This window comes from Saccharomyces mikatae (assembly GCF_947241705.1).
Source record: "Saccharomyces mikatae IFO 1815 strain IFO1815 genome assembly, chromosome: 14".
Classification (NCBI taxonomy): domain Eukaryota; kingdom Fungi; phylum Ascomycota; class Saccharomycetes; order Saccharomycetales; family Saccharomycetaceae; genus Saccharomyces; species Saccharomyces mikatae.
Genome location: NC_079269.1, coordinates 641,392 through 666,927, shown reverse-complemented (window position 1 = coordinate 666,927; position 25,536 = coordinate 641,392). Strand labels below are relative to the sequence as shown.

Genomic DNA, 25,536 nt, shown 5'->3' with positions numbered 1-25,536 from the left:
TTTGCATTCGTACCTAACCTCATTGCACAAGTGCCGCGTCTTTTTGGCCTTTGTGTTTTGGTGGGGAATCGTTCATCAAATCCGAACGCAGCGAACCCGCGTACGCATCGACGTCACAATGAGCTCAGCCTTTATCACGGCCGCTATGCCCTCCATAATCACCACTACTGCGACTACCATCACGTCAAGAAGAACAAGAACAAGAACAAGAACGACAAACTCCGGGCACATCACTGGCGCCCTCAGTCGCCTTCGCCCATTGCCTGAAGATTGGCCCGATATGCGTCGACGTTATCCAAAGGGGAATGCTTTCTTCTTGTTGAACAACGCCCAACAATTTCCACGGCCCACCGAATCGTTGCGCCCGTAAAATCTTCACATGGCCCGGCCGCGCGCGCGTTGTGCCAACAAGTCTTAAATTCAACCGCTCATTGCCACTCTTTCTACTGTTTGGTGAACCAGGCTATACGCTCAATCAGCGCCAAGATATATAAGAAGAACAGCACTCCCAGTCGTATCCCGGTACCCTTCAGTCTGGTGCAATCACTGTTTCAATTGTTATCGGCTCTACAATTGTTCTGCCCTCTTCTCTCTTTCCTTCCTTATTCTATTCTTTTTATCCCTTTCGTACAGTTTGCCTAAAGATAAAAAAACAACAAAGCCAAATTCCCTAATTTGCAATCGCTGTTTGCATTTATATATATACATTTGTTGTGTTATTCTGTTTTTATCCTGTGAGTGACCGGTGCATGTGTTTATAGCAAGTTTATTCATATTACTCTACGAACTTTACTCTCTGCCCTTCCCTCCCGCTTCTATATTTTTTGGATAATAAACTAGAAAACAATTTGAACTTGGATTGGAATTCAGATTCAGAATTAAGAGATAAAAAAAAACTTCCTTTTTTTCCTCTCCACATATTATTTATTCGTGTATTTTTTTTAACGATACGATACGAAACGATACGACACGACACGATACTATACTATACAAATACAATAGTATAATAACCAGTTCGTCTTTTACTTGAATTTTTTTCCGCTTCCGAGAACAGCGCAGAAAAATAGAAAAATCAAACTACCATGAGCGAAGAAAGCTTATTCGAATCGTCTCCACAGAAGATGGAGTACGAAATCACAAATTACTCAGCCAGACATACAGAACTTCCATTCCATTTCTTTGGTCTTAATACAGTAGATAACCTAGAGGAGTCTCCGTTGAGGGACTTTGTTAAGAGCCACGGTGGTCATACGGTCATATCCAAGATCCTGATAGCGAACAACGGTATTGCCGCCGTTAAAGAGATTAGATCAGTTAGAAAATGGGCATACGAGACGTTCGGCGATGATAGAACAGTTCAGTTCGTCGCCATGGCTACCCCGGAAGATCTGGAAGCCAATGCAGAATACATCCGTATGGCCGACCAATACATTGAAGTCCCAGGTGGTACTAATAACAATAACTACGCCAATGTAGACCTAATTGTAGATATCGCAGAAAGAGCAGACGTAGACGCCGTATGGGCTGGTTGGGGTCACGCCTCTGAGAATCCGCTGTTGCCCGAAAAATTGGCCCAGTCTAAGAGGAAAGTCATCTTTATTGGGCCTCCAGGTAATGCCATGAGGTCTCTTGGTGACAAGATCTCCTCCACTATTGTCGCTCAAAGTGCAAAAGTTCCATGTATTCCATGGTCAGGTACCGGTGTAGACACGGTTCATGTGGACGAGAAAACTGGTCTGGTCTCTGTGGACGATGACATCTACCAAAAGGGTTGTTGTACCTCTCCTGAAGATGGTCTGCAAAAGGCTAAGCGTATCGGCTTCCCCGTTATGATCAAGGCATCGGAAGGTGGTGGTGGTAAGGGTATCAGACAAGTTGAACGTGAAGAAGATTTTATTGCTTTATACCACCAGGCAGCAAACGAAATTCCAGGTTCCCCTATTTTCATCATGAAGTTGGCTGGTAGAGCGCGCCACTTAGAAGTTCAATTGCTAGCAGATCAGTACGGTACTAATATTTCCTTGTTCGGCAGAGATTGTTCCGTGCAGAGACGTCATCAAAAAATTATCGAAGAAGCCCCAGTTACGATTGCCAAGGCAGAAACTTTTCACGAAATGGAGAAGGCCGCTGTTAGACTGGGTAAACTAGTCGGGTATGTCTCTGCTGGTACCGTGGAGTATTTGTACTCTCATGACGATGGGAAATTTTACTTTTTAGAATTAAACCCAAGATTACAAGTTGAGCATCCAACAACGGAAATGGTTTCCGGTGTTAACTTGCCTGCAGCCCAGTTACAAATCGCCATGGGTATTCCTATGCATAGAATAAGTGATATAAGAACTCTTTACGGTATGAATCCACATTCTGCCTCAGAAATCGATTTTGAGTTCAAGACTCAAGATGCCACCAAGAAACAAAGAAGACCCATTCCAAAGGGTCATTGTACCGCTTGTCGTATCACATCAGAAGATCCAAACGATGGATTCAAACCATCCGGTGGTACTTTGCATGAATTAAACTTCCGTTCTTCTTCTAATGTTTGGGGTTATTTCTCCGTGGGTAACAATGGTAATATTCATTCCTTTTCAGACTCTCAATTCGGTCATATTTTTGCATTTGGTGAAAATAGACAAGCATCCAGGAAACATATGGTTGTTGCCCTAAAGGAATTATCCATTAGAGGTGATTTCAGAACCACTGTGGAATACTTGATCAAGCTTTTGGAAACCGAAGATTTTGAGGATAATACTATTACCACCGGTTGGTTGGATGATTTAATCACCCATAAAATGACTGCTGAGAAACCAAATCCAACTTTGGCCGTAATTTGTGGTGCCGCTACAAAGGCTTTCTTGGCATCCGAAGAAGCCCGTCACAAGTACATCGAGTCCTTGCAAAAGGGACAAGTTCTATCTAAGGATCTGCTTCAAACCATGTTCCCTGTAGACTTTATTCATGAAGGTAAACGATTCAAGTTTACCGTAGCTAAATCCGGTAATGACCGTTACACTTTATTTATAAATGGTTCCAAATGTGATATCATATTACGTCAACTGTCTGATGGTGGTCTTTTGATCGCCATAGGCGGAAAATCACATACCATTTATTGGAAAGAGGAAGTCGCTGCTACAAGATTATCTGTTGACTCCATGACCACCTTGTTAGAAGTGGAAAATGACCCAACTCAATTGCGCACTCCATCCCCAGGTAAATTAGTGAAATTCTTGGTGGAAAATGGTGAACACATTATCAAGGGCCAGCCATATGCCGAAATAGAAGTTATGAAAATGCAAATGCCTTTGGTTTCTCAAGAAAATGGTATTGTTCAGCTATTGAAGCAACCTGGGTCTACTATTGTTGCGGGTGACATCATGGCCATTTTAACTCTTGATGATCCATCCAAGGTTAAGCACGCTCTACCATTTGAAGGTATGTTACCAGACTTTGGTTCTCCAGTTATCGAAGGTACCAAACCAGCTTATAAATTCAAGTCACTAGTGTCTACCTTGGAAAACATCTTAAAGGGTTATGACAACCAAGTTATTATGAACGCCTCTTTGCAACAATTGATTGAAGTCTTGAGAAATCCTAAATTGCCATATTCAGAATGGAAACTACACATCTCTGCTTTGCATTCAAGATTACCTGCTAAGCTAGATGAGCAAATGGAAGAGTTAGTTGCACGTTCCTTGAGACGTGGTGCTGTTTTCCCAGCTAGACAGTTGAGTAAGTTGATTGATATGGCAGTGAAGAACACTGAGTATAACCCCGATAAATTGTTGAATGCTGTTGTGGAACCATTGGCTGATATTGCTCACAAATACTCTAATGGGTTAGAAGCTCATGAACATTCTATATTTGTCCATTTCTTAGAAGAATATTACGAAGTCGAAAAACTTTTCAATGGTCCAAACGTTCGTGAAGAAAATATCATCTTGAAATTACGTGACGAAAATCCAAAAGATTTAGATAAGGTTGCCCTGACCGTTTTATCTCATTCGAAAGTTTCAGCCAAGAATAACTTGATCTTAGCCATCTTAAAACATTATCAGCCATTGTGCAAATTATCTTCCAAAGTTTCAGCCATCTTTTCTACTCCTTTGCAACATATTGTCGAACTAGAATCTAAGGCTACCGCTAAGGTCGCTCTGCAAGCAAGAGAGATCTTGATTCAAGGTGCTTTGCCATCTGTTAAGGAAAGAACTGAGCAAATTGAACACATCCTGAAATCCTCTGTTGTCAAAGTTTCATATGGTTCATCCAATCCAAAGCGTTCTGAACCAGATTTGAATATTTTGAAGGATTTGATCGATTCTAACTACGTTGTGTTCGATGTCTTACTTCAATTCCTAACTCATCAAGATCCAGTTGTCACTGCTGCTGCTGCTCAAGTCTATATTCGTCGTGCTTATCGTGCATACACTATAGGTGATATTAGAGTACACGAAGGTGTCACAGTTCCAATTGTTGAATGGAAATTCCAATTGCCTTCCGCTGCATTCTCCACCTTTCCAACTGTTAAAAGTAAAATGGGTATGAATAGAGCTGTTTCTGTTTCGGACTTATCATACGTTGCCAACAGTCAGTCATCTCCTTTAAGAGAAGGTATATTGATGGCTGTTGACCACTTAGACGATGTTGATGAAATTTTATCACAGAGTTTGGAAGTCATCCCTCGTCACCAAGCTTCTTCTAGCGGACCTGCTCCTGATCGTTCCGGTAGTTCAGCATCATTGAGTAATGTTGCTAATGTTTGTGTTGCCTCTACAGAAGGTTTTGAATCCGAAGAGGAAATTTTGGTAAGATTGAGAGAAATTTTAGATTTGAATAAGCAAGAATTAATCAATGCCGCCATTCGTCGTATCACATTCATGTTTGGTTTCAAAGATGGGTCTTATCCAAAGTATTATACTTTCAACGGTCCAAATTACAACGAAAATGAAACGATTCGTCATATCGAGCCAGCCTTGGCTTTCCAACTGGAATTAGGAAGATTATCCAATTTCAACATTAAGCCAATCTTCACTGATAATAGAAACATTCATGTCTATGAAGCCGTCAGTAAGACTTCTCCATTAGATAAGAGATTCTTTACCAGAGGTATTATTAGAACAGGACATATTCGTGATGACATTTCTATTCAAGAATATTTAACTTCCGAAGCTAATAGATTGATGAGTGATATTTTGGATAACTTGGAGGTCACTGACACTTCAAACTCTGACTTGAATCATATTTTTATCAACTTCATTGCTGTATTTGATATCTCTCCAGAAGATGTCGAGGCCGCCTTTGGTGGTTTCCTGGAAAGATTCGGTAAGAGATTACTGAGATTGCGTGTGTCTTCTGCTGAAATTAGAATTATTATAAAAGACCCACAGACAGGTGCCCCAGTGCCATTGCGTGCTTTGATCAATAACGTTTCTGGTTATGTCATCAAGACCGAAATGTACACTGAAGTAAAGAATGCAAAGGGTGAATGGGTATTTAAATCCTTGGGTAAACCTGGATCTATGCACTTGAGACCTATCGCTACTCCTTATGCAGTAAAGGAATGGTTACAACCAAAACGTTACAAGGCACATTTGATGGGTACTACATATGTCTATGATTTCCCAGAATTATTCCGTCAAGCTTCTTCATCCCAATGGAAAAATTTTTCCTCAGATGTGAAGTTAACTGATGATTTCTTCATTTCCAACGAATTGATTGAAGATGAAAATGGTGAATTGACTGAAGTAGAAAGAGAACCTGGTGCTAATGCTATTGGTATGGTTGCCTTTAAGATTACAGTAAAGACTCCCGAATATCCAAGAGGTCGTCAATTTGTTGTTGTTGCTAATGATATCACATTTAAGATTGGTTCCTTTGGTCCACAAGAAGACGAATTCTTCAATAAAGTCACCGAATATGCTAGAAAACGTGGTATTCCAAGAATTTACTTAGCAGCTAACTCTGGTGCTAGAATCGGTATGGCTGAAGAAATCGTTCCTCTTTTCCAAGTTGCATGGAATGATGCTAGTAATCCTGACAAGGGTTTCCAATACCTATACTTAACAAGTGAAGGTATGGAAACTTTGAAGAAATTTGACAAGGAAAACTCTGTTCTTACTGAACGTACTATTATAAATGGTGAAGAAAGATTTGTCATCAAGACTATCATTGGTTCCGAAGATGGTTTAGGTGTTGAATGTTTGCGTGGTTCTGGTTTGATTGCAGGTGCTACATCTAGGGCTTACCACGATATTTTTACTATTACCTTGGTCACTTGTAGATCTGTTGGTATTGGTGCTTATTTGGTTCGTTTGGGTCAAAGAGCCATTCAAGTCGAAGGTCAACCTATTATTTTAACTGGTGCTCCAGCCATTAACAAAATGTTAGGTAGAGAAGTCTATACTTCCAACTTGCAATTGGGTGGCACTCAGATCATGTATAACAATGGTGTTTCACATTTGACTGCTGTTGATGATTTGGCCGGTGTAGAGAAAATTGTTGAATGGATGTCTTATGTTCCAGCCAAGCGCAACATGCCAGTTCCAATCTTGGAAACCAAAGATACATGGGATAGGCCAGTGGATTTCACTCCAACAACTGATGAAAGCTACGATGTAAGATGGTTGATTGAAGGTCGTGAGACTGAAAGTGGTTTTGAACATGGTCTATTCGACAAAGGATCCTTCTTTGAGACCTTGTCAGGATGGGCTAAGGGTGTTGTTGTTGGCAGAGCCCGTTTGGGTGGTATCCCACTAGGTGTTATCGGTGTTGAAACTAGAACTGTGGAAAATTTGATTCCTGCTGATCCAGCCAATCCAAACAGTGCAGAAACATTAATTCAAGAACCTGGTCAAGTTTGGCATCCAAATTCCGCTTTCAAGACCGCTCAAGCTATTAATGATTTCAACAATGGTGAACAATTACCAATGATGATCTTGGCCAATTGGAGAGGTTTCTCTGGTGGACAACGTGATATGTTCAACGAAGTCTTGAAGTATGGTTCATTCATTGTGGACGCATTGGTGGATTACAAGCAACCAATTATAATCTATATCCCACCTACCGGTGAACTAAGAGGTGGTTCGTGGGTTGTTGTTGATCCAACTATTAACGCTGATCAAATGGAAATGTACGCTGATGTGAACTCTAGAGCAGGTGTTTTAGAACCACAAGGTATGGTTGGTATCAAGTTCCGTAGGGAAAAATTATTGGATACCATGAATAGATTGGATGATAAATACAGAGAATTAAGGTCTCAATTGGCTAACAAGAGTTTGGCTCCCGAAGCACATCAACAAATATCTAAGCAATTAGCAGATCGTGAAAGAGAATTATTGCCAATTTACGGACAAATCAGTCTTCAATTTGCTGACTTGCATGATAGGTCATCACGTATGGTAGCCAAGGGTGTTATCTCTAAGGAACTTGAATGGACCGAAGCACGTCGTTTCTTCTTCTGGAGATTGAGAAGAAGGTTAAATGAAGAATATCTAATCAAAAGGTTGACTCATCAAGTAAGTGAAGCATCGAGATTAGAAAAAATTGCAAGGATTAGATCATGGTACCCAGCTTCAGTAGATCATGAAGATGATAGACAAGTCGCCACATGGATTGAAGAAAACTACAAGACTTTAGATGATAAATTAAAGGGCTTGAAATTGGAGTCTTTCGCTCAAGACTTAGCTAAGAAGATCAGAAGCGATCACGATAATGCGATTGATGGGTTATCTGAAGTTATCAAGATGCTATCGACCGATGATAAAGAAAAACTGTTGAAAAATTTAAAGTAAATTTTGTGAGATGAAAAAAAAATGGTATTAATGTAATTTAACTCAGTTACTAATATAAATTAAAAAAATGTATAAATATATACACATATACGCACTTTTTCCTTAAAGATCCGTTTTCTTCTTAGAATATATTATACATCTGCAGGAGGAGGCAATACTTTTTGCTTTTTAGCGTCACAGCCCGTATGATCGGTCTGTTTCCTTTTTTGTTTGGTATTGGTGTTGGCATTCTTCAGAGCTTTTTCTTGTGCCCTACAGTTTTGCAAGTACTCTGAAGGATCTGTCTGGGCGCTGCCATCTTTGTTTAATTGCGTCAGTACGAAGTTAATTTCTTCCGAGCTTTTGCAATGGGCAAAATACTGAAAGAACTTTGATTTTCCGGGGACAATCCTTGTCAGCATGTATTTTGTATTACCGACGTGATTATCGAATTTGGTCGCCCACTGAACGAACTCGCGGCAAGTGGTGACCCAAGGTAGCCCATCCTCTGACAGATTGGTGGTGCAATCAAAAACGGTAGGGTCCCGTTCAGCACATTCTGCGATCATTCCACCAATGTGGGTGTTTTTCCAATGGTTGGTTTGCAAGTCGTGAAAATGAGAACGGTTGCGGATAGCGCCGTTCACTATCAATGACACTTTATTTGCCCGACATATTTCGTAGATCTCTGCAATGTAATCCGTGATGGGTTGTTCTCTGTTTCTCATTTCTGTTTTCCTGCAGTGCACTGTCAAATTGGTGATTCCCGTGGCACACAGACGTGTGACGAGTTGCAAAGTGTCTTCTTTAGTGTCCAGGAGCCTTATTTTCACGCTGATAGGTTTGCTGTGAGGGTTACCCACGTTCTTAACCAGTTCTTTCAAGATGAGACACAGTGTGTCAGGGGTGCGCAAGAGAGCTGAACCCATGCCTGAGTGTACAGAGAAGTGTTTAGGGCAACCTGCGTTGATGTCTATGCCGTTGACGTCGTTGATTACTTTCAAAGCAGCCTGTGTGGCCAGGTCCGGAGACGCTGACCCGATCTGGAAGATTAACTTGGACGATTCCAGTTTCGGGTATGTTCTGAAGACAAGCGTTTCTGGTCTTGCTTGAACCTTTGATGGTACGACGTAGTCAACTGTTTGCAGTGCCGTATTTTCTTTCCTAATGCACTGGATTAGTTTTTTGTCGATGATTTCTGGCGACCAGACCAGATCTGCGCCGTGAGAAAGCGCCATCAATCTCGTGGGTAGTTCGCCAGCTCTTACCATTGGCGCTAGGACCAGTTTCCCGGCATACATAACCATGGTCTCTGCGTGACGGTTTGGTTTTTGGTGTGGTTTAAATGGACGAAATTGCAAAAGTTTTTCAAAACTGGTTTCAATTTTCTTCAAGTGAAGCGATGAGTAAAGCGCGTTGAGAACGGAAAGCGGCAAAGAATGCACTATTGATCTTTGTAATGAATATGTATATATAATGACGGAGACGTACGTGACTGCGTGTGACGCAGTGAACAAAATATGTGTATAGTATATGTATGGAAGCGGGATAAAAATATGCTGCGTGGGATGGATCTTATGGCTCTAGTCTTTTATATAATGGCTTGTCAAATTTGACGGCCACAGAGTTTCTTCTATGATGGTGTCTGTTGCAAGGACAAGACGGATCTGAGTCACTGTTTGGAGACACGGATGTTTGCGGCTCCGCTTGATCACTGATTGGAAACATCATGCTGTGCTGGGCATACGAGATGGACCTTTTCATCTCGGACGACGAGCGATTATCGAACGAGGGCAGTTGTGGTTCACTGGCTCGTCTTTGGAAGTTTTTGTGATGTGCGCACTGGTGGAAGTCGTTTGTCGCCAACACAGAGTTACGCCTAGAAGAGTGCAGTGGAGACGGTGAGGCTGGATCAGAAGTCAAACACGAGACAGCTGTGTAATTGCTCTTGTAAGGGAAGAACGGTGTAGGGTCTGCTGCAACGGGTGCGGAAACGTTAAGCACCGTCTCGATGATTTCGTTGTCTGTCGAGAGAGCGGGCGGCAAACCGACAGAACTACCTCTGGGGGAACAGTCGTTAGAAGCAGCAGAGGAGCAGCAGCAGCTGCTGCTGCTGCTGCCTCTGTCCGCGGTCGACTTGTAGTGGAAGGTGATGTGAGCGGAAACAGGAATATTTACGGCACAAGGCTTGATATCGGTGGAGGTCATGGCGCGTTTGGGAAGTAGCTGTTTGGGAAAGAAATAGATTCTGAAATATTGTAGATCTATGATCTGTGATCTGTGTACCCAGTGTATACATGTATATATATGTCTATACACACCCATGTGTTCGTATGTGTGTGGTTTGCACTGAACGGATTCGAGAAAGCCAAAAAAGCTTAAATCGCCGGAAAAAGAAATCACAGCAGTATCGAGGAGTCGAAGGCTACTGTTTCAACGAAGGCCTTGTGATATTTTGTTTCTGATCCGAAATGAGGGGTGGCGGAAGGTAAGGGGTAGAGGGGCTGGAACTCCCATTGTGACTCTGAGCGCGGTGTCTAGGTGGGTTAATCCGCCTGATGTCACTCCGACGTGGGGGAGGGGCGGGTGATGTCAGAAAACGGAAATTCTGGTGGGGAAGAAGCATGTATCAGTTACCCTTCTTTGAAGTGTTGTGGTGCGGGTAACCATTTATATTTAACACTCACGTGACGATGTATCTTTGATGACGAATATTCCATAAACAGTATGGAAAAAAGAAAAACGAGTAGTATATCTTGCATGTAAGAAATTGATAAGTAAATAAGGAAAATGCCGCTTTATATTTCAGTGAGAGTAGCTTGCTTTCTTTTTTAGTTAGACAGATAAAAAAAAAAGCTTTAAAGGAGGCACGCTAACTTCAAGGCCAAAATGAAGTTCTCGCATTCGTTGCAGTTCAATTCTGTACCGGAATGGTCTACCAAGTATCTGGCGTATTCGCAGTTGAAGAAACTCATCTATTCTTTGCAAAAGGATAAGCTGTACAGTAACAACAAACACCACGGTGTGCAGTCACACGAGGCGGATGATGAGAATTTGCCGCTATTAGCAGACGCTTCTCCAGATGATCAATTTTACATTTCTAAATTTGTTGCTGCCTTGAATCAAGAATTGAGAAAAATTGATAAATTTTATATATCTCAAGAAACAGGTCTTATCGCTAACTACAACGAATTGAAGGACGATGTCGCGGAACTAGAGAATATGAACAAGGCCAGCCAATTGTTTAACCAGCAGCAACAGCAGCAATCGCAAAGTGTGGCTAGAAATAGGAAGTCTAAGTCACAACAACGCCAAAGAAGGTTTAGCAGTGTTTCCTCCACGGATTCAAACCCTTCTTTAACGGACATGTCGATTGACTCAGCACCGGTCATCCATACGCAAGTTTCGAACACCACTAATAATGGTAATTCAATGCAAAACTTGGTCTCGACTTCAATGTCAGTTTCCAACACTAACTCGGTATACCTTTCTCCCCTTACCCAGCATAGGTTGTCTTTAAAAAAAAGATTGATATCTATTTACACTCAGTTATCCGAGTTGAAGGACTTTATCGAGTTGAATCAGACCGGGTTCTCCAAGATCTGCAAGAAATTTGACAAGTCTTTGAACACAAACTTGAAACAGAACTATTTGAACTATATCAAATTTCATTCACATGTCTTCAACCCCGCTACAATAAACAGAATCCAGCATCACATAACCGAGACCATTCTCACTTATGCCAGCTTGAACAAGGGCACCCGCAGAGCATCCAATACGTTTAATCTTGATGCAGACCGGATCAATAATGACGGAAGCAGCAGCAATAACGAGGAAGTTGAAGATGGTAACAGGCAAGAAATTCTCGATTTCCAGGACGCTGAACGTGAACTATCCTCCCATTTGAGAGATCATGTCGTGTGGGAAAGGAACACTGTTTGGAAGGATATGATGAATTTGGAAAGAAAGTACCAATCTGCAAAGACCGACAATAAAAAATACTTGAAGTTGAGTTCCAATCAGTTGCATCCCAATGGCAATATCTCCGAATCCATGGCAATGTCAAGTGGCAATGCCGGTACCATTGCTCCATCATCGGATTCCTTAACTTTCAGTGAACTCATGCATTTACCACCCAAGCAATGGGCCCTATTCATTATAAACCGAACTTCTTTTTTGAAGTTTTTACTAATCACCTTCTGCTTCATTGCATTACTAACTTTTAATTTGACGCCATTCGCCAAGGATTCCTTACAAAGAAACTGTTTCGCCATTTTGATATATGCCTCTCTACTATGGGCCACTGAGACAATCCCCCTTTTCGTGACATCTTTGATGATTCCTCTGCTCATTGTCGTTTTCCCAGTCATCAAGGATCCAGTCACCGCTCAACCAATGTCTCCCCGTGATTCTTCTCAATTCATTTTGTCAACTATGTGGTCCAGTGTCATTATGCTTTTGTTAGGCGGGTTTACTTTGGCCGCTGCCTTGTCGAAGTACAATATTGCTAAAGTCCTTTCCACCCATATTTTGGCTTCTGCCGGTACAAACCCACATTTCATTCTCCTAACAAATATGTTTGTAGCTCTCTTCGTCTCCATGTGGGTATCTAATGTTGCTGCTCCCGTCCTTTGTTATTCCATCGTCCAACCTTTACTCAGAACACTACCAAGAAATTGTTCCTATGCCAAAGCTCTAATTCTAGGTATCGCTCTCGCTTCCAACATCGGAGGTATGTCTTCCCCCATTGCTTCTCCTCAGAATATTTTCTCTATTGGTATAATGGATCCTTCACCATCTTGGGCCGAATGGTTTATGATTGCGCTACCCGTGTGCTTTATTTGTATCATGGCAATCTGGGTCCTATTGATCATAACTTTCCCTCCTGAACCAAATGTGAAAATTTTGCAACTGCATCCATCCCGTGATCCATTTACTTTGAAACAATGGTTTGTCACTTTAGTTTGTATTATAACAATTATTCTTTGGTGCCTTTCAAACCAAATTTCCGGTATATTTGGTGAAATGGGCATTATATCTATTATACCCATTATAGTCTTCTTTGGCACGGGGCTTTTAACGTCAGATGATTTCAATAATTTTATGTGGACCATCGTTGTTTTGGCCATGGGGGGTACCACCCTCGGTAAAGCGGTAAGTTCATCTGGCTTGTTGTCTACTATGGCACAGCTAATTAAGGCACAAGTCGAGGATGAACCAATCTTTATCATTGTGTTGATTTTTGGTCTTGTAATTCTTATAATGGCAACTTTTGTCTCTCATACTGTTGCAGCAATGATTATCGTCCCGTTAATGAGCGAGATCGGTTCTAATCTACCTTCAGGTGATCATTCTAGACTGCTGATCGTTATAGCCGCCCTTTTATGTTCCAGTGCTATGGGTCTTCCGACCTCTGGTTTCCCCAACGTAACCGCAATTTCAATGATCGACGAAGTTGGTGATAGGTATTTGACCGTGGGTACATTTATCACAAGAGGGGTACCAGCCAGTTTATTAAGTTATGCAACCATTGTTACGGTAGGCTATGGATTATTGAAATTAATGGGATTTTAAAACTTTTCATAGAGAGAATAAAAAATTATTGAATATAGTGTGTATGTATATGTGAACTATTATTTAATCGTGTTTACTTTTTGCCTCTACTTATTCTCAATCACAGCCAAAATACTTCGAATCAAGAAATCTGGTCAATGCCCATTTATATTGATGATTTTGTAACATTTCCCTCGTAATGATCATACCAGCAAAAATGTTGACTTTGTTATCAAAAGCATTTAGTATACGTCTAATGCCAACCTCGGTAGCCAAATATACTACTACGCTAATTTTCTCTAAGCCAATACCATGATCTAAAAGTACCTGGATGGCCATGATCATGGCTGCACCACTAATAATTTGACCCTCCATTAAGAACACCTTGCCAAATTTGTCTATGTTTGGGGGTAAGAATTCACAATGCAGTTGTGGTTCTCCAGTTTGTGAATCGGATTGAATCAACAATTTCCCAATTGTAATATTAGGAATCGTTTTTCTCAATGACTTCATGAAACAATCTCCTGATCGTATAATATTTACAGCAGTTACTTGATCAAACTGACAAGTAATAACATTTTCCACGGTATGTCCACTAGGAGTTGCGATATTTGTGTGTGTTAGAGGAATGTCGTCGAGTGCCCACGACAATAAAATTGTTGCTAATCTGTCGAAGTAGAAAATAAAGTCTGCGCAATTTAAGTTTTTGTTTAGAAGCATGGTATGTAATGAAAGAACTTGGTTTGTGCGCGGTAATTCATGGATCATGTTACGATCAAGCATATTTTGGGAATGAGAAGAGCCCAGCATTATCAGCTCTCTTAAGTGCTCGTCTGATTTCAGCTCCAGTTTTGACTTAATGTGATTAATAATTAAATTCACTGCCGCACCGTTATCACTCATGGATGGAATGATAGCATCTGCATTTTTCATTGTTGGTTTCACGAACTTTACTGCATTAGGTTTCACAAATTTCTCCCACTGTTGAATACAACCATCCAAATCTCTCCCTCTCGAAACTATATCCCTAGATAATCTTCTTGCTAAGCAGACATCTAAATCGGCATCAACATAAATCTTCAAATCCATCAGATCCAGCAATCGAGAATCGTAAAGGGCATAAATTCCCTCAATCACTACTACACTGGCCCCATATATGACAATATTTTTATCGGGAACTCTATTGTGGTGAACGAAGCTATAAACTGGGATATTTGTCCTCTTACCTTCCCTTAAATTCAAAATGCATTCGTATGCCAGATCTAAATTTATGGCATTTGGCTCATCAAAATCGTACTCGTTTTTGAAGGCTCTAGTTCTGTCCTCTGGGCCTAATGGTTTGTAGAAGTTATCCAAAGATACCAATACTGTCCAGGGAACATTAATCGATGACACGATTTTGGCAGCGACACTTGTCTTGCCTGAACCTGAAGCGCCACCTATACCAATGATATAAGGAGTTGTCCATGGGGGTATATACCGAGAGCTCTTCCCCTCTTTCTTCTTGATATCCGTTTTGCCATCCATAACAACATCAGAACTCAATGCGTCTTTTGTTTCACTGTCTTGAATTGAAATAAATGATGAGGATCGTTCTTTTGAGGGTGCAATACGATGAGACATAATGAACAAGTTGTATCCAAGGAAAATATAATGATATAAAATTTATCAAAAAGACTGCATGTAAACAGACAAAAAAAATTTATGCAAGGCCCAAAGCCTCACGAAAATAGAACTTCATAAATCTTACCTTACCTATCTAACTTTTTCACTTTTTTCTTTTTTTCCATCTCGAGCCTCATCGGCTTGGAAAAATCGATGTGTATTAAAACAATAGAGAAAATTGAAACAATAAAAGGCTAAACTTGAGATTAAGAAACAAATAAAAAATTTACATTTTCGTTCTGTTTCTTATCCTAAATGAGGTCAAAGTAGTACTAGTTCATACAACTTAATAGTAGAGGGAGAAAGAAGGGAAGATGATTTGGTTACCCGGACACTGTTGGAAAGAGTATAAACTTCATATTATCAGAATGTACAGTTATTACAGTTGTATAGATAGCTTTTATAGTGTAAAAAGCATCAGTAACAGAACATGTCAAATTCTTTATCTGAAACTGGCAAACGTAGAGCGAAAAGAACTTTTGAAGTTACTAAAAAAGATGAAGGCACAACAAGTACCGAGCCATCTTCCGTGAATTGGGAAGAGGACCAAGACGTTAAAAGTAATGACTTCCACCTAGAGCCAAAAAGGTCACGCTATGACCCAAATAGAACTTTTTCCTTTACTAAGCACTGTTCAGTGAGTGGTGATCTCAAAGAAGAACTACTCGAACCAGAGAAAAGAATAATTAAGAACCATGGACAAACTTGGCCAAGTGGTCAGCTTACTTCGAGCAATAATTTATCATGTGTTCCTGAAAATGAAGCTAAGGACACATCTTATAGCACTTCGAATGTGGAACCGTGTACAAGTTCCAAGGCTGAGGTTATTCTTAATCAAAGGAATGTTAAAGAAAGAAATAAAGTAAACAGGCAGCATATGTGGGAGGAACAACAACTGCGAAATGCGATGGCTAAAAAAAACGACCATCCTGACGATATTGTAGTGGAAGGATCTGAAAAGTACGATTATGTTTTCGATACTGATGCAATGATCGATTATACTAATGATGACGGCGATTTGCTACCTGAAGAGAAACTTCAATATGAAACACGACTAGAAGAGGCTTTAAAAACTGAAGAAACGCGTATATTGACTATACAAGAAAGTAGAAAACTTTTGCCCGTGCACCAATATAGAGATGAGCTACTTCAAGAGATCAAAAAGCATCAAGTCTTAATTATAATGGGTGAAACTGGTTCAGGTAAGACTACACAGTTGCCTCAGTACTTGGTGGAAGATGGCTACACCAATCAGGGCGAATTCCAAATTGCCATAACACAACCGCGTCGTGTGGCTGCTACCTCTGTTGCGGCAAGAGTTGCAGATGAGATGAATGTTGTGCTTGGTAAGGAAGTGGGTTATCAAATTCGTTTCGAAGATAAAACAACACCAAATAAGACGATTCTGAAGTATATGACAGATGGTATGCTACTGAGAGAATTTCTTGCAGATTCCAAGTTAAGCAGATATTCTTGTATCATGATTGATGAAGCCCATGAAAGAACCTTGGCTACAGATATTTTGATAGGCTTACTGAAAGAGATTTTGCCGCAAAGACCTACCCTAAAACTACTAATATCATCAGCAACAATGAATGCAAAAAAGTTTTCGGAGTTTTTTGATGATTGTCCCATTTTCAACGTTCCTGGGAGAAGGTACCCTGTAGATATTCACTACACGTTGCAGCCGGAGGCAAACTATATTCATGCTGCCATAACAACAATTTTTCAAATTCACACTACGCAGGCTTTACCGGGAGATATTCTAGTGTTTTTAACGGGACAAGAAGAAATTGAAAGGACAAAAGTTAAGCTGGAGGAAATTATGTCTAAGTTGGGTTCCCGAACAAGACAAATGCTTATAACACCTATATATGCGAATTTGCCTCAAGAACAACAATTGAAAATCTTCCAGAAAACACCAGAAAACACCAGAAAAGTTGTGTTGGCTACCAATATTGCAGAAACCTCGCTAACTATTGATGGTATTAAGTACGTCATTGATCCTGGGTTTGTTAAGGAAAATTCGTACATACCTTCGACTGGAATGAGCCAACTTTTGACCGTACCATGCTCAAGAGCTTCAGTTGATCAGCGTGCAGGTAGGGCCGGTCGTGTTGGACCGGGAAAATGTTTCAGAATTTTTACCAAATGGTCATATTCGCACGAATTAGAACTCATGCCCAAACCTGAGATTGCTAGAACAAACCTTTCTAATACAGTGTTACTATTATTATCGCTTGGTGTCACTGACTTGATAAAATTTCCTTTAATGGATAAGCCAAGCATTCCCACATTACGGAAGTCTTTGGAAAATTTATACATTTTGGGTGCTTTAAATAGCAAAGGGGCAATCACTCGCCTAGGTAAAATGATGTGCGAGTTTCCTTGTGAACCTGAATTCGCAAAAGTACTCTATACAGCTGCTACGCACGAAAAATGTCAAGGAGTATTAGAGGAGTGTTTGACCATAGTTTCAATGTTACATGAAACATCTTCATTATTTATTGGTCAAAAAAGGGATGCTGCGGCAAGTATAATAAGTGAAGTAGAAAGCGATCATATACTGTATCTAGAAATTTTCAACCAATGGAGAACTTCCAAATTCTCCAGAAGTTGGTGCCAAGACCATAAAATCCAATTTAAAACAATGGTGAGGGTAAGGAATATCAGAAACCAACTATTCAGATGTAGTGAAAAGGTTGGTTTAGTGGAAAAGAACGACCAAGCCAGAATGAAAGTAAGTAATGCGGCAGGCTACATAAATGGAAGGATAGTCCGATGCTTCATCAGTGGGTTTCCAATGAATATTGTGCAGTTGGGATCTACCGGATACCACACCATGGGTAAATCATCAGGCGGACTGAACGTCAACGTTCATCCTTCTAGCATACTTTTCTCTAATTATAAGGAAAAGGCACAGAGACCGAGTAAATATGTGCTTTATCAGCAACTAATGTTAACATCGAAGGAATTCATCAGGGACTGTCTAGCTATCTCCAAGGAAGAATGGTTGATAGAGATGGTTCCGCAAATCTTTAAAGGTTTAATCGGGGATAAAATAAATATGGGGAGAAAATGAGTGTTTTCTTAACTTACATATATATCTTATAGCTAGGGAAACACAGGCACCATTTTACATGCATGTCTGAAGGATATGGTATATGCGCATACATAGAGAAAAGATAGACACCATATATATTATCGTTGTAATTTATGATAAAGGTCATCCAGAACATCTCTCTTGATTTGCAATTCTTGTTCGCGTTGATGAATGATATCCCGCCACTCTGATGGAGTTTTGCTCAATAGGTTTTTGGTGTCTTCGTTATCCGATATCAAAGATTTACAAAGTTTCAAGCGATGCCTAATAGAACCTGTTGAGGTTTCCAATTGATTTGAAAGATTATTTGGGTCTTTCCTTATTTGATGTAGCGAATAAAAAATATGCGGTATGAATTCACCATTAGAATTGGTGGAAGGAGCACTCAGATTGTTGGGCTGTGGTTGATTAGTGAGGTGGTTTCTTCCATCTGTATTTTCCACCGAGGAAGATTCATCTTTTATTTCATCGGTGTTAGGTTTATCAAGAGTGGGCGCAGTGGGTAGTAAAACCTGGTGTATTTGGTTTAAAACGTTGTTTTGAAGACTCATGTGCGTATTGTTCTGTTCAACTTCTTTATATGATTCTGTTTCCTTTGGTAAATAGTGGGACAGTTCTTTTTTTTTTTCACTTCATTTTTTTTTCCTCCTGTACTTTCTAATAATCATGAATCTTTATAACAGATAGTGAGATAAGAGACTATAAATCAACATTTTTATGTTATTCTATCTAATTATACATACAGAACTAAAGCGAAAGTGGAAAAGAATGTGGAAGATATACGAAAGTAATAATATTATTATATACATAACAGGGAACGAAGAAAGAAAGAGGAAAGAATGTTTGGAGTGTGACTACTGGTTACTTGTAAAGAGATGTATTAAGGATTTAGCAGCCTTGATGCTTGTAGGTGTTTCTTGTTTCTGATACAGTGTGCGATTATGACTGTTCGAATGCTTTATATTTATATTGTTGCGTATTGGCGTAGTGGTATCGGTGATGTCCATGTTCGCGGTAATAGTTAAACTTTCGCCTTCATTGTGGAAACATGTAAAAGAAGATGTGTCACCATGAGAACCATAAATGGAAGACGGAGTTTTGATCTTAGACTTCGCAGGAGTCTTATAATGGCCCTGAGATAGCACCAGTTTCCTTCTTTTCGTTAACGGCTCTGACTTAGTGCGAGTGGCGACCTTGGAGGGCCTTGTAATGCTATGCTTCAACTTCAAATCTGTAAAATTTTTGTTTGTCTGTTTAGTTTTGTACTTATAATAAGCAAACTGTAGACGAATCTGTAACTTCTTGGAAAGCTCTGAATAATCTCTAGATATTTTCTCTTTGCGAACATTATCCTGGCATGACGACTTACTGGTGCAAGCCACACCTCCGCCACCACTTCTTATTAAGGGAACAGGCAGGCTCTTCGTATTCTCGTATACTTCGGGGCTAACCATTAAACTCTTGATAGAGGGCAGACACACGGCCCCGATATTGTTTTCTCCACGGCTCCTAGGCTCACTGGCGTCTGCGATGTTGGCAATTGCCAGCTTGTTAATCTTTGAGCTGGAAAACTCTCCCAGTGGTAGCCTCTGCTTCATAATGGACATGAATGGTGTTCTTGCTCTATGCGTACGTAACTGCTGCAATTGACTCTCTGTGCAGCCTAGGTAGAAAATAATGTTTTAAGTTTGTGTATATATAATCTATAAAAGCAAATAACCAATTACACAAACCTGTCAAAAACCTTCTCCTCTATCTACCGTCGTTTGTTTTTTCGTTTGTTTTCTCGTCTTTTTTTGTTTTTGTTTTTGTTCTTTTGTTTATTTTCTTGCCCAATAAGGCGCGTCGCGTCGACGCGCCTTTTTTTTTCGCTCTTTAAATTACAGATGGATGGATAGTGAATCAACGTTGTTTTATTTACATTGGGAAAGGCATTTGGGAGACCCACTGGCTTAAGTTAGACAATTGGCGTGGCTCAACGAGATCACCGTGACCACTAGCAATTTTCAAGATGTAGTCGTTCAACTCCGCGCTGCCTAAAATATCTACGTGTTCGGCGCTCTTTGCCCCACCACGTATGTCAAATCGATCTGGCTGATGCTTCATCTCCACAATGGTAACATTAATGGCGGCAGGGTTGTAGGGTGAAACACCCTGGGCCCACTTGTGGCACATCGAGTGCGCTACCAGTGGAACGGTCCCGTCGCCCTCTGTGAGGAATACTGGTTGCTTGCTTTCGTAGTCGATGGTCAGGTTTAGAGCAGATGAGTCATTTTCCTCCTTGTATACATATGCCCTTTCTGTTGGGTTGTTTACGCCGTATATACAGTAGATTTTCATATTGGGAGCTTCTGGAAGTGGTACCTCCATTGGATTGGACCAGTACTTGTGGTGTAACTCGTTGTCTCTTAAATCTTGTTCAGTTTTGGAGTATCCAAATGTGTACTGCTCATGTACCCTTTTCTGGAGCCATTCAGGTGAAATTGCCAAAGTCATGTTAATGGCATCTTTCATCGTCAAGTTTTTGTTGAAAACATCGCTTGTGTTCCTTTCAAAACGAATGAAATTGCCGTATGTATCAGTGTTATTATTCAAGGCATCCTCTGAGGAGGACTTCATATCCCCCCAAATGACTTCTTCTCCTTTCGGTAGCATTGAGGGTATACCGCCCCACGTTTGTAACATTTTTACTCTTTCAATTCTGGAGAAAAACTTTTCTAAACCATACATAGCCAACGTATTCAATTGAATAGTATCCTTCATTTCACCGCTAATCAGGGCTGGGACTGCCTTTGGAGCACCCAGAAGCGTCCCTGCAGCATTAATAAAAGAATCTATGTGTTTGTCAACCCAGCCACGGCCACCATTACCATAAAGAGGCCCTTCAGCCTCAACCCATTTCATAAAATAAAAGATGATTTGAGATCCCATGGAATGCCCAATCAAACAGACCTTTTCGCCATTCAATTGATGAAAGAGTTCGATTTGTTCCTTCAACTTTGTGAAATATCTATCACGTCTTTCCAGATCCAAATAAGCAAGCCTCCAATCATATGCAGCACTAGTCATCCTGTTGGGTTCATAGCCAATTACTCCTAGATTTTGGAAAACTTTATTCCAAATCCAATATCCTGCAATGAAATAATCAGTGGATTCAAAACCTTGGGCTGCGCGTAGCGTAAAATTCGGTGGGTCTAGGCCTGTCTCAGGATCCAACATTACATGCTTCAACCAACAAACTTTATCCATAACCATTGTCTTCAACATGTAAAAACTACCCCACAACCGCTTACGAAAATGAGCAGAACTATCACACTCATCGTCTCCGATTACACCCCAGCTTTCAATTCCGGTAGAAATCACACCAGGAACCATCACGACAGGATGTTTGGCTTCGATGTGGTGATCACGTAACAGTTGTTTACCGACAGCAAAACTTTCGCTGAGATCATCTAAAGAAGATGTCGAGTAGTTGCCAGCCTGAATATCATCGATAAATGAACTTAAACCTTGTGGAAGAACATCTTTCCAATCATCCAAATACACTTTAAGTGAGTCAAAATTCACAAAGCTGTCAAACAAGTCGCTGTTGCTATTATGTACATGATAAGCGCCAAAGCTGAATGGTAAAAGCACACCCAAGAACGCACCAAGAATGAAAATAAGTCTTCTGGAATCCCTCCACCGTTTTCTGCTGTTTCCGTCCCTTTCCTTGTCCAAATCTTCATTATGACCTTTTCTTTTTGCACTGCCACTTATACCCCTTCTTCTCTTATGACCTAATCCCTGTTGATGATGAATGTGATTCCTGTTTTCTCGCTTGTTGTGAGAAGAGCTCCCTCTATCATCCTCGCCGGAATCGTTCTTCTTGTTCTGTACCTTTCTTCGAAATAGTGTGCCCATTTTCTACTCGACTGCCCACCGAATCTGTTGGCAAAGAACTTTTTTATTGGCTGTTATTTAGACGCTTTCTCATATCGGTATTTAGTAGATTTCGTATTTTTCAGATTTCATCTTCTTGGGCTTCAACTTTGTACTCGGGAATTGCTATTAAAAGGGAAAGAGGGCGAAGGGCTATTTAAAGGAAAGTAAGTAGCAGAGTAATCACGTACATTTGATATATTATAACCCAGCTAAAAGTTGGCAGCAAAACAGAATAAAGGAAAAACACAAGCATATTATCATGATTAGGTCTACACTAAGTAGTTGGAGGGAATATCTTACTCCTATAACACATACGTCGACCTTTTTAACCACCGGTCAAATAACTCCGGAAGAATTTGTACAAGCTGGTGATTATTTATGTCACATGTTCCCCACTTGGAAGTGGAATGATGAATCTTCAGATATTAGTTATAGAGATTTTTTACCTAAGAATAGGCAGTTTCTGATCATCCGAAAGGTACCCTGTGATAAACGTGCTGAGCAGTGTGTCGAAGTTCAAGGGCCAGACGTGGTCATGAAAGGTTTTGCAGAAGATGGGGATGAGGATGACGTTCTTGAATACATAGGTTCTGAATCAGATCATTTGCAAAGTGCTCTACATGGTGAAACCAAGGGTGTGCCTATCGATGATATTGATGAACTAATACAGGACATGGAAATTAAAGATGAGGATGAAAATGAGAACGCAGAAGAACTTAATGCTAAAAGTACCTTAACCAAAGATAATGCCCAGGAAAGGTACTATGACCTTTATATTGCTTATTCAACCTCCTATAGGGTCCCTAAGATGTATATAGTGGGCTTCAACGCGAATGGTTCGCCACTCAGCCCTGAACAGATGTTTGAGGATATATCAGCAGATTATAGAACAAAAACAGCCACTATTGAAAAACTACCTTTTTACAAAAATTCAGTACTATCCGTTTCCATTCATCCATGTAAGCATGCTAACGTGATGAAAATACTCCTGGATAAAGTTCGTGTGGTTAGGCAACGAAGAAGGAAAGAGCAGCAAGAAGAACAAGAACTGGAGGGTGCTGGAGATTGGGAAGATTTACAAGACGATATCGATGATTCGTTACGTGTGGACCAATACCTAATAGTTTTCTTAAAGTTTATTACCAGTGTTACACCAAGTATTCAGCACGATTATACCATGGAAGGTTGGTAATAGTGTTCTTTTGTCATAATGGCTAGAAGTCAATCGGTTATAGTATAGGATGAGCAGTAAATTATACTTTACTTTCTCGGATGAATATACTTATAAATTAATAAACGGGTAGGAATCGCCTATAAATATGCAATAGGAATTATCTTTCTGAAGTCATATCACTTTCCTTTTCTGGCAGACCCTTTTTTTAAAAAAGTGAAATGCTTTCTTGAAATGAATTCTCTTTTTGTCCATGTCCATGTTAGTGTTTTTAGTTTACCGTTTTGTAGTTAGTGCAGGTATAAATATATATCTTCTTTGGAGACCAGTTTAGTGACAGAAATGTGTATGAGTCAAGTGCCACGCAATTACGTATTTTTTTTATAAATGCTAGGTTTCTCCTTACAAATACATATAGAAGACTAATATCAAAGCTCTATTAAAAGTTCCTCTTCAGGAGTAGGCGCCCTTTCCTCTTGGATTGGGGTTCCAGAAGCGATTGCGGGAGTTGACACAACTGGCTCCGGTTGAACAACTTTACGTGCAGGAACGGTTGGAAAATCGTAACGTGTAATACCTTGAGGCCGTTCATTTATTGAATTTTCTTCCGTTTCTGTTTCTACGGGATACGGTCTTTCGTGCATTTCTTGTGTGGAAGACTTCTGGGCTTGTGCTGTTTGTTTTTCTTCTTCCCCTTCGCCTTCTTCCTTTGGATATGGTGGATCAGAGGGTGCAAGTTCAACTTGCACTTGAGGCTTCTGTTGCGCATGTGGTACCATATTAATTGTTTTTAAATGATCAATATTGGTAGTAGGGAACAGGTTCGTCTGAACTGGTTGTTGGTATGAACTCTCTTGTTGCGGTTTGTACTGGTAAGATGGCGTTTCATGAAGAGAAGGTACTTCGTAATGCTGATTTGCCATATGGTACGCTGAGTAACTATATGGGTCAGAAGGAACTTGGGGGAGGGTGTACTGTTGAGATAAATTGATGCTTTGTAGCTGTTGCTCCAATAATCTATCGTATATATTCATAATATCAGAAATTTTACCATTCATTTCTACCAAAGTATTGTATTTTTGAGCTTTATCGTTTAAAGCAAAATTTAACCTTGCCTTGGAGGCAAATACTTTCTGCGCTAAATTTTGTAATTTTGAATCTTCTAGAATTTCGTTCAAGGGTCTTGACTCCATTTTATCAACGAGTGATGCAAACATGTATATATTGTCCTTTTCCTCATCAGACAATTCAACAGAATGGATAGGCTGAGGTTGAAATGGTAACTGTTGTGGTTGAAGCTGCTCGGAGGCTTGTTGACTCTCTCTGCGTTTTTTTGCTTCTTCAGCTTCTCTCAAACTTTCTTGTATGGCGGCTTTCAAATCTGGATCTTCTTCCTCTTCCAGTTCTTCTCTTTTCCCCGGACTACTATACTTTTCTGCATTTCTCGATTCCACAATGGGGACTATAGGTTCACTACTAGTACTATTTCTGGATTCTTTCAAAGAGAGCTCTATTGCTTTTTTTATCAGCTCCTCTTCATCTTCAGGAGTTGAGTAGTCCCTATCCTTTCTCCTTTTGTTATGACGATGTCTTCTTGTTTTTTTACTGCCGTCGTGCCTCTTTAGATCGTAGTCTTCAAAGCAGTTATCACAAACTCTGACCAACTCATATATCCCCAAATCAGGTAACGCTATATTATTTGATGAGTGTTCTTGGCAAAACACCCCACCACAGGAACGACAATGGTGTTTTCTATTCAGCAGGGAGAACTTCTTGGAACAAACCATGCAAGCGTCAGAATCTATCCAATCTGCCGGTGTTTTCGAATCGAACATTGCAGTTGTAGAGTTGGAAAGTGACAACTTGTCAGGAAATTTGATGCCACGAGAAATTAATTTATCATAAACTCTTGCTACATAGCTTAATTGCGAGTCATTCTTGAAGGCAACGTATAGTTCATATACTATTGTCTTCACGAGCTCAGAAAGTTCTTCGTTGTTGTCTTCTTTTAAAATAACATGCTCCATGGTATCCATAAACTCTCTGGAACAAACTTCCTTTATAAATGGTGTTCCACCATTTTTAATACAAATGTTTGTAAGCTTCCAGGAGGATAACTGGGTATTTGGATTATTGGCCGTATTTAAAATCCTTTTCTTTATACAACGCATAGAATCTTTGGGATTAACCCTTCTAGATCTTAACACATCTGAAATTTCCAACGCTATGGAGAGATCAAGGTCACCATTGGGAATGCTCTCACTGGTGGCTTGTTCTATTAATGCATCTAACTCACCTGGTGTACTAACGGACATGCTGTTCTTAATTTCCTTATTTACTAATCATTAACCTGGACG

General features: G+C 40.2%; 11 protein-coding genes across 11 annotated transcripts; 4 read left to right on the top strand and 7 right to left on the bottom strand.

Annotated features, from left to right (window-relative positions):
- Window positions 1-1,082: 1,082 nt before the first annotated feature.
- On the top strand, window positions 1,083-7,784 carry ACC1 (acetyl-CoA carboxylase ACC1; the record flags this gene model as incomplete). The annotated part of the gene is made up of 1 exon (XM_056225413.1): window positions 1,083-7,784. The coding sequence occupies one exon, from the start codon at window positions 1,083-1,085 to the stop codon at window positions 7,782-7,784; it is 6,702 nt and encodes a 2,233-aa protein (XP_056079234.1).
- Window positions 7,785-7,915: 131 nt separating this feature from the next.
- On the bottom strand, window positions 7,916-9,070 carry SMM1 (tRNA-dihydrouridine(20) synthase (NAD(+)); the record flags this gene model as incomplete). The annotated part of the gene is made up of 1 exon (XM_056225412.1): window positions 7,916-9,070. One exon carries the CDS (start codon window positions 9,068-9,070, stop codon window positions 7,916-7,918), a length of 1,155 nt encoding a protein of 384 aa, XP_056079233.1.
- Window positions 9,071-9,338: 268 nt separating this feature from the next.
- Window positions 9,339-9,971, bottom strand: SMKI14G3310 (uncharacterized protein; the record flags this gene model as incomplete). Its single annotated transcript, XM_056225411.1, has 1 exon — window positions 9,339-9,971. One exon carries the CDS (start codon window positions 9,969-9,971, stop codon window positions 9,339-9,341), a length of 633 nt encoding a protein of 210 aa, XP_056079232.1.
- A 681-nt stretch (window positions 9,972-10,652) lies between these two features.
- PHO91 (Pho91p) lies at window positions 10,653-13,337 on the top strand (the record flags this gene model as incomplete). The annotated part of the gene is made up of 1 exon (XM_056225410.1): window positions 10,653-13,337. The coding sequence occupies one exon, from the start codon at window positions 10,653-10,655 to the stop codon at window positions 13,335-13,337; it is 2,685 nt and encodes an 894-aa protein (XP_056079231.1).
- Window positions 13,338-13,433: 96 nt separating this feature from the next.
- Window positions 13,434-14,939, bottom strand: URK1 (uridine kinase URK1; the record flags this gene model as incomplete). Its single annotated transcript, XM_056225409.1, has 1 exon — window positions 13,434-14,939. One exon carries the CDS (start codon window positions 14,937-14,939, stop codon window positions 13,434-13,436), a length of 1,506 nt encoding a protein of 501 aa, XP_056079230.1.
- Window positions 14,940-15,411: 472 nt separating this feature from the next.
- Window positions 15,412-18,063, top strand: PRP2 (DEAH-box RNA-dependent ATPase PRP2; the record flags this gene model as incomplete). The annotated part of the gene is made up of 1 exon (XM_056225407.1): window positions 15,412-18,063. One exon carries the CDS (start codon window positions 15,412-15,414, stop codon window positions 18,061-18,063), a length of 2,652 nt encoding a protein of 883 aa, XP_056079229.1.
- A 119-nt stretch (window positions 18,064-18,182) lies between these two features.
- CSE2 (Cse2p) lies at window positions 18,183-18,635 on the bottom strand (the record flags this gene model as incomplete). Its single annotated transcript, XM_056225406.1, has 1 exon — window positions 18,183-18,635. The coding sequence occupies one exon, from the start codon at window positions 18,633-18,635 to the stop codon at window positions 18,183-18,185; it is 453 nt and encodes a 150-aa protein (XP_056079228.1).
- A 303-nt stretch (window positions 18,636-18,938) lies between these two features.
- On the bottom strand, window positions 18,939-19,691 carry NRM1 (Nrm1p; the record flags this gene model as incomplete). Its single annotated transcript, XM_056225405.1, has 1 exon — window positions 18,939-19,691. The coding sequence occupies one exon, from the start codon at window positions 19,689-19,691 to the stop codon at window positions 18,939-18,941; it is 753 nt and encodes a 250-aa protein (XP_056079227.1).
- Window positions 19,692-20,001: 310 nt separating this feature from the next.
- On the bottom strand, window positions 20,002-21,987 carry LRO1 (phospholipid:diacylglycerol acyltransferase; the record flags this gene model as incomplete). The annotated part of the gene is made up of 1 exon (XM_056225404.1): window positions 20,002-21,987. One exon carries the CDS (start codon window positions 21,985-21,987, stop codon window positions 20,002-20,004), a length of 1,986 nt encoding a protein of 661 aa, XP_056079226.1.
- A 280-nt stretch (window positions 21,988-22,267) lies between these two features.
- ATG3 (Atg3p) lies at window positions 22,268-23,200 on the top strand (the record flags this gene model as incomplete). The annotated part of the gene is made up of 1 exon (XM_056225403.1): window positions 22,268-23,200. The coding sequence occupies one exon, from the start codon at window positions 22,268-22,270 to the stop codon at window positions 23,198-23,200; it is 933 nt and encodes a 310-aa protein (XP_056079225.1).
- A 407-nt stretch (window positions 23,201-23,607) lies between these two features.
- Window positions 23,608-25,494, bottom strand: VPS27 (ESCRT-0 subunit protein VPS27; the record flags this gene model as incomplete). The annotated part of the gene is made up of 1 exon (XM_056225402.1): window positions 23,608-25,494. The coding sequence occupies one exon, from the start codon at window positions 25,492-25,494 to the stop codon at window positions 23,608-23,610; it is 1,887 nt and encodes a 628-aa protein (XP_056079224.1).
- Between the last annotated feature and the right edge of the window lie 42 nt (window positions 25,495-25,536).